This window comes from Mixophyes fleayi, chromosome 2 (assembly GCF_038048845.1).
Source record: "Mixophyes fleayi isolate aMixFle1 chromosome 2, aMixFle1.hap1, whole genome shotgun sequence".
Classification (NCBI taxonomy): Eukaryota; Metazoa; Chordata; class Amphibia; order Anura; family Limnodynastidae; genus Mixophyes; species Mixophyes fleayi.
The window spans coordinates 12,381,393-12,394,851 of record NC_134403.1 but is presented as its reverse complement, the minus strand read 5'-3'; the positions used below and the strand labels follow the sequence as shown (position 1 = coordinate 12,394,851).

General features: G+C 42.1%; 1 protein-coding gene across 1 annotated transcript; it reads left to right on the top strand.

The window, feature by feature from the left end:
• The first annotated feature begins 1,452 nt into the window (after positions 1-1,452).
• On the top strand, positions 1,453-2,370 carry LOC142139763 (odorant receptor 131-2-like). The gene has a single exon (XM_075197633.1). It carries the CDS (start codon positions 1,453-1,455, stop codon positions 2,368-2,370), a length of 918 nt encoding a protein of 305 aa, XP_075053734.1.
• The last annotated feature ends 11,089 nt before the right edge of the window (positions 2,371-13,459 follow it).

Sequence of the window (13,459 nt, the reverse complement as noted above, 5' to 3'; positions counted from 1 at the left end):
ATACTGTGCTCCCTGCATCCACACACTCTGTGCCCCCTGTGCATCACCACACACTATGCCCCTCTGCATCAACACACTCTGTGCCTCCTGCATCCACACACTCTGTGCCCCTCTGCAACCACACACTCTGTGCCACCTGCATCCACACACTCTGTGCCCCTCTGCATCCACACACACTGTGCTCCCTGCATCCACACACTCTGTGCCCCTCTGCATCCACACACTCTGTGCCTCCTACATCCACACACTCTGTGCCCCTCTGCATCACCACATACTGTGCTCCCTGCATCCACACACTCTGTGCCCCCTGTGCATCACCACACACTATGCCCCTCTGCATCAACACACTCTGTGCCTCCTGCATCCACACACTCTGTGCCCCTCTGCATCCACACACTTTGTGCCCCTCTGCATCCACACTCTATGTGTCCCTCTGCATCCACACTCTATGTGCCCCTCTGCATCCACACACACTGTGCTCCCTGCATCCACACACTCTGTGCCCCTCTGCATCCACACACTCTGTGCCTCCTACATCCACACACTCTGTGCCTCCTACATCCACACACTCTGTGCCCCTCTGCATCACCACATATAATAGTGATGAGACCAGTCTACCGTCCTCTATGGATGTCACCTGCAAGCACAGATCACCGTACTCTCCAACATAACCAAAGTATTTTAAATAAATCATGTTTTAATAAATATTATATTTTATAGAGTAAAGTATAAAAACAGCATAAATAACTCAATTAATAATACTATGACGTTTGTAATTCATGTAGAATAAGAGCAGGTACTGAGAATTACAGTAATAACAGAACAGGAGAATTGTACTGTGCACTAGTCTATACGTACCAAATAAAAACAGATACAAAGATTTCAACCCAGCACACACAACAAGTGTTTATTTATTAGCAGATACCCTATAATAATTTAAAATGTGCCTGACTCCTACATTTTTTGGCTCACTCTAAGAATCTAAAATATTGGCTGGAGCCCGCTTTATGACGTATGATATATGAGGTTTAAAAAAAAGACAACTTATTCACTTAAATTTCTAATAAAAGTACAATTAAATCTCTTGTTGTGCTATGTCCTCAGTACAGCTAATTTCCACCACAGCTTTTCAGTCTTAAGTTTTACCACTTTTGCCTGTGACGTTAACAGGATTTTGTATCTTCAAGATTCATCATCGGATTGGTGGATGAGCCGTGTTACTGCTACACAGCACTGGAGACGAAGGAAAGAGCCAAGACTGTTATCATTTCAAATTCATACTCAGACATGTTAGTTGAAATTTATAGATAGTTTAGGTACAACTTTATGATACGCTTATTTGTCCAAGAGAAGGCAGCAAGTTTATGAGTTCCGCCCTTTTAAATAATTTAAGTTTATTTTTTTCTTTTACTACTATCAACAGAGAAGAAAAGGCGATTTGGACTCAAACTAATGGTTAACTCTACCCAGCTTGACAGCAACGTGACTGTATACATCAATAAGACCTCACAAAGGGTGACTTTATTCATACTGATGCTCCCCTTGTTCTGCATCTTCTTGTACTTCATGGCTGTTATACTGAAAGCCTTCTTCACAGTTCCTCATGTCCGAGAGAACCCTCGCTATATACTGTTTATCCACATGCTTGTTAATGATCTAGCATTTCTAGCTATATCATTTTTTCTCTTTACCTCATCTGTGTACTATTTGTACATGCCTTTATCAGTCTGCTATATAATTGTCAGCTTCTCTACCTGTGCATTTAGGATTACTCCTTACAATTTGGCAGTCATGTCTCTGGAACGCTATGTAGCCATTTGCCACCCACTTAGACATGCACAGCTGTGCACAGCACAGAGATCTAGTGCCGCCATTGCAATCATGTGGACAGTGGGGCTCATTCCACAGCTTGCAGATTTTATTGCATTTTGCTTTTTTGTAGAAAAACGTGTCTTTTCAGTCAGTATCATCTGTTATTGGGGACATTTAATTGTGAATGAAATACAAGTAGTCATAAAAACACTAACCATCATAATTAGCTTTACCATCGTTGGACTCATAATCGCTTGCACATACCTGAAAGTTATGCTGGTTGCTCGGAGGATTGGTTCTGGGACATCTGCTTCTAAGGCTGGAAAAACTGTCTTGCTCCACGCGTTTCAGCTCATGTTATGTATGTTGTCTTTCACTTCTTCATATACTGACAGATATTTTACACCATATTTTCTCTATATGCCAATACTTAATTTCTTCCTGTTTATGTGTCTTCCCAGAGTTATCAGTCCATTAATTTATGGGATTAGAGATGAAGTACTTGGTAAACATATGACAAATGTGTGCATATCAGTGAGATTTCTGAAATTAAATTGAGTAAATTGGGAAGATATGTTATATAGCTGTGAAATATATATTATTATTTATTTATTTATTAGGCGCCACAGATTCCGTAGCACCGTATATAGAGGCAAGTAACAAAAGAGAAGAGGTAATACAGATAAATAGCACAGATGAGTGTGAGTAATGCTGTGGGGCTCACATGAATTGCAGCAAAATACATGAAAGGACGTACAAGGGAGTCAGACAGCGGACAGACATGGGACAATAGCTAGGGAGGACCTTGCCTGCAAGAGCTTACAATCTAGAAGGAGGGGTGGTAAGAGACAATAGAGCCAACTGGAAGAAAAAGGTATGGCAGGTAAAGAAAGGAGGTGATGGATAGAGCGGTTTGGAGTTGGTAGGATAAGCAAGCTTGAAAAGGTGAGTTTTGAAGGACTGAAGGTTGGGGAGAGTCGAATGAGACAAGGTCGGGAGTTGCAAAGAATGGGGGCAGCATGGCAGAAGTCTTGGAGGCGAGCATGGGAGGAGGTAATTAGTGGTGATTTGAGATGAAGGTCAGAGGCAGAGCGGAGTGCCCGGTAGGTATGTACCTCGAGACAAGTTCAGAGATGTAAGGGAGAGAAGTGTTAAAAGGGCTTTGTAAGTGAGAGTAAGGAGCTTGATCTGAATTCTGAAACGGATAGGGAGCCAATGAAGGGATTTCGGAGTAGTGAAGAGGTGCAGTAGGAGAGGAAATTGAGTACAGCGGAGACACAGCTAGATACTTGGGTTAGAAAGGCAGGAGAGAGATCAGGGGAGGAAAGATAGATTTGTGTGTCATCAGCATAGAGGTGGTAATGGAGGCCAAATGTTTGAATGAGTTCATCGAGAGAGGTGGTGTGGAGAGGGAAGAGCAGAGGGCCAAGGGCAGAGCCTTGTGGGACTTCAATAGAAATGGGAATAGGTAGTAGATAGATTCAGAAGCAGAGATGCTAAAAGAGTGGCCAGAGAGGTAAGAGGCAAACCAGGAGAGAGCTGTTTCACAAACACCTAGAAAGTGAAGGGTGGTGAGGAGAAGAGAATGATTGATGGAGTGAAAAGCAGCAGAGTGTTCAAGGGCTATGAGAAGGGAAAAGTGTCCTTTGGACTTAGCTAAGAGTAAGTATTTTGTTACTGTTTGCTTAGTAAGGGCAGTTTCAGTTGAGTTAAGGGGACGGAAGCCAGACTGGAGAGGGTCAAGAATAGAGGGGGAAGAGAGAAAGTCACTGAGACGATTGAAGACAATTCGTTCAAGAATTTTAGAAGCAAAGGAAAGCAGAGATAGGGGGTGATAGTATGATAGTAAAATGTTGGTAAAACAAGATGGAACTGTTATGCGTACTCCTTGCAATAGACCTGGGCTCATCAGAATCACCTGCCCCATCCAACCCCAAAAAGGAAAATTAGATGTATATTTACCAGTTCCTTAACTTCTTCAACCAAACAAGTAGCGAGGTATTTTACAAGTGCTGTGACTCCAAAATTCTGAAGGCCGGACCAGGAGAAATATATCTCTATCCAAGCTGTATTTTATTGGCCTCACACCACATAAAGTCAGACAGTTGGAATATATTTTTTTATATTATTGTATTGTAATGTCACATTTTGTTAGGGCCAGTAGTGACCATGGATGGTGATAATTTCTTTTTTACTCTAAAGCACCCACATCACAAGAGGTAGGTCCCCCACCACAAGACTTCTTTATTATACTCCTTTCCAATGCTCTGGGTAATCTATAAATACCATCATCCCCAGTCTCCATCAGGTGGTCCAGGATTAAATAATGGATACTCTGTTGTCTCATTTATTTATATATTTAATTGATAAACTTTGAGCAAAGTTTTTAATTCTGCAATTCTTATAGTGGAAAAGTCAGAATAATTACCATACACAGTCAGATACGATCCCATAACATTTAGAAGAGCTGAAGGTAGACTTAGCCCCTGGTCCACCTCTACTGTTACTGAAGCTCTCTGCACTGAGACATGAGCCATAATAGTTGTTCTTTTCAAGGCCAATTACGAGTATGCAATTGCAACTGGTTATACAACCAAAGGGAAAATATTGGTTTTGTTTTGTGGAGCAAAATTATTTCAATAAATTCAAGGTTGAAGAAGGATACTTTATGGAGGAGTTGTGTGGACAGCAGAACATTTGTCTCCCTGCAAAGTATTTGAATTTACCAAGTCCTTAAAAGTGTTGGACACAAGGCTATCTTCACCGTCAAGGCACAATTTATTTAGGTATAAGCATTTTTACCGTTTTTACCAATGGGATAAAATATTTAATTGGAGCCAAAAGTGGTGTTTCTGTGTTTGTCAATAACATGGAATTATGCAAAGGAGTAAATACATGGTAGGATTTCTGCGCAAAAGCAGTTTGTAACATTGAGTATCTCAGCTTCTCTGTAGTGAATGATCAATATAGACAAATGATAAATTTTGTTTTGGGGTAGCCAGAAAACTATAATAAAATAAATCATCAAATGTTATTATACTTGACAAATCCTTGATTAAGAGGTATAGTTAATAGTGGGCAATAATTAACCCACAATGTGCAATGCAGGTCATTTACATACCCACACTTCTTTATGTATGCAAGAATGCATATTTTTTTCACCTAATGCATTTCAAGGTATATGCCCAATTTGCACACAAGTCATACAGGGCCTGATTCATTAAGGAAAGTAAGGCAAAAAAATTGTACGTTTTCTCCTTTTCAAAACCATGTTGCAATGCAAGGGGTGCAAATTAGTTTATTATTTTGCACATGAGTTAAATACTTGCTGATTTTTCATGTAGCACACAAATACTTGTTATTCTATTTGTACACTGAAATTTAGAGTTGATCTAGGACATGCCCTACCCCAACTATAAATCTGCCATCACATTTTAAATTTACCTCCCCCTCCAATGCAACATGGTTTTGCCAAGTTTAAAAGTTACTCATTTTTTTGGTTTATTTTCCTTAATTAATCAGGTCCACTATGTTTATTTTAGAAGACTTTGTATTTTGCAAATATACCTTTGGTTTCTTTATAACCCAAATACTGAAATTGACAGGTGTTTCCAGAGTGTGGTAAAATAGCAGAAAAATGTTTTTCCTTCATATACCAAATAAATACTTGGATAATGTTTACATACCATGCATTACTATAGCTTTCTGAGTAGCTGAAGCTCTTCTGAAAACATTGAATTCATAGTGTAATATTTACTTTTTGCATTTTCCTTCTCTTTGCATGCACATTTTCCTATGTCAGGTACAAAGTACCCGAACGTCCCTTGGGGGCCCGGAAGTGGCAGCTTCTGGTATGTGCAGAAAGGGCTCCAGCCCCCTCTGTGGCCCAGCTTAGCTATATTAAATGCTGGGGAAAGTGACTGCATGGACTAATAGCTTATTATTGTTTCATGTGGCCACACCTCACCTAGGCTGCTCATGCTGCCTGTGGCTGGGGCAGGTCAAAGTGAATTACTCACTGCACCCCTGAGTTCAGTGGGACTATGGTCTAGTGGTCAAATAAATCAGCAGGCAATAGCTATTAAGGGAGAAAATAAGAAACTCTCCTGATTCAAACAAGGCTACCATTTGCAGTTAAGTTGTTTAAGAGCAAAATCCGTTCACATTTTTCTTCATTGAAATTCTATTTTTCTCCTAAAATAATACTCAGTTTAGCTGTATTTAGCTTTACTTGTTTTATTACATTGATCAATGTGTGACTTGAATTGGGTTTTCTGCAGAAGTGCAACTGGATGGTGCACAATAAATCCCAAAAGTTGGTCTAGCAGATTCCACATGAGCTGCTTTAAAACCATTAGCTGGAAACTATAAACACATCATCATATTTGCTGATCCAGGACATCACTAGAACTATGACCATGTCATGATGTAGTGTACTTGGCCTGCAACGATGTTTAGGTAAGTGGTATGTGTCATAGTATCATCCGCATGAATGTCAGGAACCAAGGTTACGCAGCAGAACATTGCCCAGAACATCACACTGCCGCTGCTGGTTTGCCTTCTGGCTATAGTGCATTCTGGTGCCAGCTCTTCCCTAGGAAAATGATGTACGCATACCCGGCCCTCCACATTATGTAAAAAAATGTGATTCATTAGACCAGGCCACCTTCTTCCATTGTTCCATAGTCCAGTTCTGGTGCTCATATGCCCATTGTAGGCACTTTTGGGTGTGGACATGGGTCAGCATGGGCACTCTGACCTGTCTGCAGCTACACAGCAAGCTGCGAAGAACTGGACCAGACAGGCTAACCTTCACTCCCCACATGCATAAATGAGCCTTGGGCGCCCATGACCCTGTCGTTGGTTCACCGGTTGTTCTTGCTTTGACTACTTTAGGTAGGTACTAACCACTTCATACCAGGAACACCTCACAAGACCGGTCGCTTTGTAGATGCTCTGTCCCAGTCGTCAGGCCATCACTATTTGCCTGTTGTCAAAGTTGCTCAGATCCGCACACTTGCCTATTTTATCTGCTTCGCACACATTGACTTCAAGAACTGACTGTTGACTTGCTGCCTAAAAAATATCCCCCTCGACAGGTGCCGTTATAACAAGATAATCAATGTTATTCACTTCACTTCTCAGTGGTTTCAATATTGTGACTTATCAGTGTGAATGTATTTAAATACTTTTAAGAATGAAATAAAGTTCTCTTAATTGATCTAAAAAAAATTGAAATGGGTACAATATAAAAATATAAAAATGGGGTTTAAAGAGGATGGCTATGACCATTTTGTCATTAATAAACTCCACAATATAAAAAATGTTCCAGAGATACTACAACATTTGGGACACCAAGTTTGTTAGTGCGTCTGGAATCTACTTGTCCTAATAGTGGAGCAGTAGGATACATGCTAGGTATAAAGCTCTTGTTGTTCACCATGATTGGTGGAAGTTTGATACCAAAAACAGCCCCATCATTATCATCCAGGGACAGACATTTGCTTCCCACAGGTTTTCAGGCCTTATTTGCTGATTTTAATTGAAACTATGACAACCCAATTTACCGGGAATGAAGCAAAAATGATTTGAATGTACAATGGAGAGGATAACGTTATCTAGTTTAAAATAATGATCTTTAGCCAAAATTTCGATGAAAGTGCAATTGAGAAAGTTGATTCTCTATGATTCGGTATAACAAGGCTTGTTTATAATTAATTGTTTATTTAACACATTGCAGGGAATTATTCTATTAAAGGTGGCATTTTTCTATTGAGCACCATGCAAATCCGCTTCTACACCAATTGGGCTTTTGTTTGAGAAGTGCATTCTAGGTGTACTCCATGCAGTGTAAAAAGAGCTTTACCACCAAGTGGTAAATGTATCAAGCTGAGAATTTTCTGGCGGGTTTAAAAAACCAATCCAATTCTAGCTATCATTTATTTAGTACATTCTAAAAAGTGATAGCTAGAATTTGGTCGCTATTGGCAACATCTCCACTTTTCAAACCCGCTGGAAAATTCTCTGCTTGATACATTTACCCCCAAGAGTGGCAAGACTAAAGTCAATCCCAATGTCCCCTCAATCTTATGATTTATATAAGCCTTAAATCTGGCTTAAATTAGTAAAAACTTGGCAGTGTTATTGGTGAAAAAAGAAACAATGTGTCAGGTAACTTGTGTGGTTAGCAGGGCCGGACTGGGACTAAAAATCAGCCCTGGCATTTAAAGCGCACAGGCCCACCTCTGTTGATTAGCAGGGAAAAAAAATGTGTGCCGCAGTGCAGTGGCGGTGCAGCCAAGAACGTAGCTACATTATGTTGGGGGCATGGTCAAAATGGTGCGTTGATACATACATTATAATAAAACATTACATTTATCAGACCCTCCCCATCCACATTACACCACCCCCCCAGATACATTATGACACCCCCAGCCCACTGTACTTATCTATGCTTCTGATGCTGCTGACATTCCTGTAGAATGAGCAGGGAAGCTCTTAGTCTCACGAGATCTATTAATCTCGTGAGATTTAGAGCTCCTCGGCTTGCTCTGCAGGCTGTGCCCTGTCCGGGACGGAGCACAGATCCTCCTGCTGACCAACTGGATTAAGGCTTGGGTGGCCCGGGCACTTAAGTCAGGGGGGCTCCAATGATGTAATTTGGCTATTAGACAATTTTTTGACAAATACAAAGGCAATACAGTGTGCACTACTGTTAGGTGCACGCAGTTCTGCCTTAACAAACAGTACAGTGTGAAGCAGGACATATCTCCCAACTGTCCTTGTAGTCAGACCAAATCCTGACTAAGTGGGACAGTCATCCACCAAATTCAGAACAGTTGGCAGACTGTCCTGGTCTCTCCTACCTGTCTTGTCATGGTCACCACTTGTGGCTGCTGGTGTCTTTAGATCAGTTGCTGCTTGTCTGGATCCTGGAATGTTGGATGCCCTATTTGTAGAAAAAAATGAGCAGTTGAAATTTAGCCCTGGTGTTAAATCAATATAGCATCCATGTTTTAAAATTAGGCCTCACTGCAGCCACAACATTAAAATACTAGTATTCACATTTGATAAATACATCTATTTCCCTCCAACTAGCCCTGACATTAAATAGTATTCCCATTTAATAAATAAAACTATTTCCCTCTCTCCAAAGCACCCCAGCATTAAATTAAAAATGCAATCACCCCATCTGAAATTGATAGGCCCCACTATTAAATTGCCCCCACTATAACCCCACAAATAGAATAGCACCCAATAATTAGCCCCCACCTGCAATTCCCTATTAGATTAACAGCCTACCTCCCATATTATATTAAGAGCTACCCATACACACATTATTGTCATACACCGGCCCTCACACACACACACACATTATGGTCATACGCCGGCCCACACACACATACTATAGTTATACTGTTACACACATACACACTATAATCATAAAGGTAATTCTTTGGATATTTTTTTGGGGGGTTATTTTTTTGGTTATTTGTATTCATTGTCATTCAGAGCTTGATTTATATATTTTTTAACTTTGTCGATCCAATTTTTATTGGCGCCTGTCAGTAAATTCTGTGTTATTTTTTGTTACACTATAATCATACCCTGTCACACAAATAGCTCCCCTGTCACACAAATAGCTCCCCTGTCCTTTCACACAAATAGCTCCACTGTCACACAAATAGCTCCCCTGTCACACAAATATCTCCCCTGTCACTCATATAGATCCCCTGTCACACAAATAGCTCCCCTGTCACACATATAGATCCCCTGTCACACATATAGATCCCCTGTCACTCATATAGATCCCCTGTCACTCATATAGATCCTCTGTCACATATAGATCCCCTGTCACACATAGAGATTCCCTGTCACACAAATAGCTCCACTGTCACACAAATAGCTCCCCTGTCACACAAATAGCTCCACTGTCACACAAATAGCTCCCCTGTCACACAAATAGCTCCACTGTCACACAAATAGCTCCCCTGTCACTCATATAGATCCCCTGTCACACATATAGATCCCCTGTCACTCAGATAGATCCCCTGTCCCTTATATAGATCTCGTCACACATATAGATCCCCTGTCACACATATAGATCCCCTATCACTCATATAGATCCCCTGTTACTTATATAGATCCCCTGTCACACATATAGATCCCCTGTCACTTATATAGATCATGTCACACATATAGATCCCCTGTCACTTATATAGATCCCCTGTCACATATATAGATCCCCTGTCACACAAATAGCTCCCCTGTCACTTATATAGATCTCCTGTCACACAAATAGCTCCCCTGTCACACAAATAGCTCCCCTGTCACACAAATAGCTCCACTGTCACACAAATAGCTCCCCTGTCACTCATATAGATCCCCTGTCACACATATAGATCCCCTGTCACTCATATAGATCCCCTGTCCCTTATATAGATCCCGTCACACATATAGATCCCCTGTCACACATATAGATCCCCTATCACTCATATAGATCCCCTGTCACACATATAGATCCCCTGCCACACATATAGATCCCCTGTCACTTATATAGATCCTGTCACACATATAGATCCCCTGTCACTTATATAGATCCCCTGTCACACATATAGATCCCCTGTCACACATATAGATACCCTCTCACTCATATAGATCCCCTGTCACTCATATAGATCCCCTGTCACACATATAGCTCCACTGTCACACAAATAGCTCCCCTGTCACACAAATAGCTCCCCTGTCACACAAATAGCTCCCCTGTCACACAAATAGCTCCACTGTCACACAAATAGCTCCCCTGTCACACAAATAGCTCCACTGTCACACAAATAGCTCCCCTGTCACTCATATAGATCTCCTATCACACATATAGATCCCCTGTCACTCATATAGATCCCCTGTCCCTTATATAGATCCCGTCACACATATAGATCCCCTGTCACACATATAGATCCCCTATTACTCATATAGATCCCCTGTCACTTATATAGATCCCCTGTCACATATATAGATCCCCTGTCACACAAATAGCTCCCCTGCCACTTATATAGATCCCCTGTCACACATATAGATCCCCTGTCACACAAACTAACCCCCCCCCTCTTACCTTGTGCCCTCCGCGGCGCGCTGTGTAGTCTCTCCTAACACATGGTGCTCGTCCCATGTGACATCTCCAGAGCCATTCAAGAGGGGGGAGGAGGGGAGGCGCGGCCACACCAGGAAGTTTGTGTAGTGCCGACCCCACCGCTCAGCACACAGACTGCCATGCCGAATTCTGGCATGACAGTCTGTGTGCTGAGCAATGGGGCCGGCCAGCTAGTAACCGGCCCATCTGACCATCATTTGCCAGAAGTGCCAGATGGCCAGTCCCGCCCTGGTGGTTAGCAACCCCATTGTAAAGGGTAGGTTCACCTTCTGCACTAGTTATCAGCACAACTAATCCTAAAACGAATCCCCAATAATCCTATACTTAATTTGTAGCTTATTTTTGGTATTTATGTATATTTTAGCCCTCCCTTAGTAATATAGTCAGATTATAGTTGTGATGAGGAAATAACAACTTTTTGTTGGTCACTCCTAAGCTGTTGGTATTGAGTGACCAATCCCAGCAAAAATCGTAAAATTAAAATATAACTTTTATTACATGTGAGATACACTGTTCAGTATCGTATATTATGTATGTTCATCAGATTGGATGACCAATCCAGATGAAGAATTATTACCTTTTTTTTTTTTTTATTCCATGCCAATAAAATAATACTTAGTGTAATAAGCGAAAGATAGGCACAGTAAAAAGATGTGGGTACACTGATGGTAATCATCATATTTAAATCAGTTTCATTCTGTTTAGATGATAGGGATTGATGTCCTTCTCCTAGTATCCCCGGCATCAACAAGGCATGATAGCTGAGGCTAAAATATGTGGTAAATTGTTAGGAACCCCTCCAACCAGTACAGCATAACCCGGAGTCTGCTCTGAAAGTCTGGTGTTCACTGTTGCCCCTAGTGGTGGGGACAGACTTGGCCGCAGACTAACAGAGGGTCCTGGAATGGGCACCGCCTGGGGAGAACCCAGGAAAGCAGAGTGAAGTCCAGGCAAGGGTAGAGGGCCGGCAGCAGACAGCGTATCCAACAAACAAGCCTAGGTCAGGGGTCACAGGCATGGTAGCAAGGTCCAAGGTACAGGCAAGAAAGGTCAGGGTCACGAGCAAAACAGGCAGAGTCCAATAATCCAAGCAGGGGGTCATACACAGGAAATCAAACGGAGTATCCACAGGACAGGGACTAGGAAGCAGGATCAGGTCAGCAAGACTGTAACAGTGAAGCTATAACCGGCAGTGAGGCTGCAGACCTCACTGCCCTAAATACTCCCAACAACCAATCAGAGTCTAGCTCTGATATAAACACAGGTCCCAACTAATTAATTTAATTAAACCTTAATATCCTCCAGGCTATACAGTATCTTTGCACAAGCGCCCCGGCTGTCCCCTGTTGCCGGGACGCGGCACTACAATGCAGGGTGTCCGACCGTTGCCTTGGTAACGGTCGGGTGCAGGGCGGAAGTGACATCCCGGTCGTCAAGGTGACGGCCAGGACGCCAGGGGGAGCAGCAAGCGAGCCGCGGCGGCTGTGAGTACTGCCGCGGCTCGTGACAGAGGGGGGGTACCAGGTTTCTTAGGAAATTTCTTGAAGAATTCCTTCAGATGTTTGGTAGCATGGAGCTGTCTTCATGGAACACAAGACCACTCTTCCAAACCTCAATTTTTCCATTGTACCAGGAAGTGCACCTGACCCTGCACCTTCTTAGAATCAATAATCTTCTGAATAATAAATTTTTGATGTCTGTTCCGATTCTGTGCATGAGAACTTGTAAGCTGGGATTGACTTGGGTAAAGCACAGGTTTAAGCAGGGAGCAATGGAATGGGTTGGGGATCCTCAACAACCCAGGAATTCTCAACCTAAATGCTACAGACGTAATCTGTTTGTCAATAAGGAAGGGACCGATTAATTTAGGCAACAGTTTCCTGCAAGGCTGTCTTAGCCTAATATTTCTTGTAGAAAGCCACACTTTCTGGCCCACTTTGAAGGAGCAGGTGGTACGTTGGCGACCTGAATTTTTTTTTGCAAAGAATGAAGCCCGTCTCAAAGAGGATTGCACTTTTTTCCAGATGACCTTGAGGGCAGCAGTTGTGGAACGAATCTCTGGAATACCAGCAGATCTGAGGGAATACAAGGAATTGGACCTGGGATGAAAACCAAAATTGCAGTAGAATGGAGAGGTTTGCGTAGATAATTGACATGAATTGTTATAGGCAAATTCTGCCCAAGGCAATAAGGAGGACCAGTTGTTGTGAAATTCGGAAGTGTAACATCGTAAGAACTGATCCAAGGACTGATTAACCCTTTCAGCTTGCCCATTAGACCTAGGGTGGTATGCAGACGGCAGGCTAATCTTGATTGCAAGCAGGGTACAAAAGAATTTCTAAAATTGTGCTATAAATTGTGAACCACAATCCGACATGAGATCTGTAGAAAGTCCATGGGGATGGAATATATGCTGGATGAACAGGATAGACAAATCTCAAGCACTAGGGAGAAGGGTAACGGTATGAAGTGTGACATTTTGCTGAAGCAGTCAAC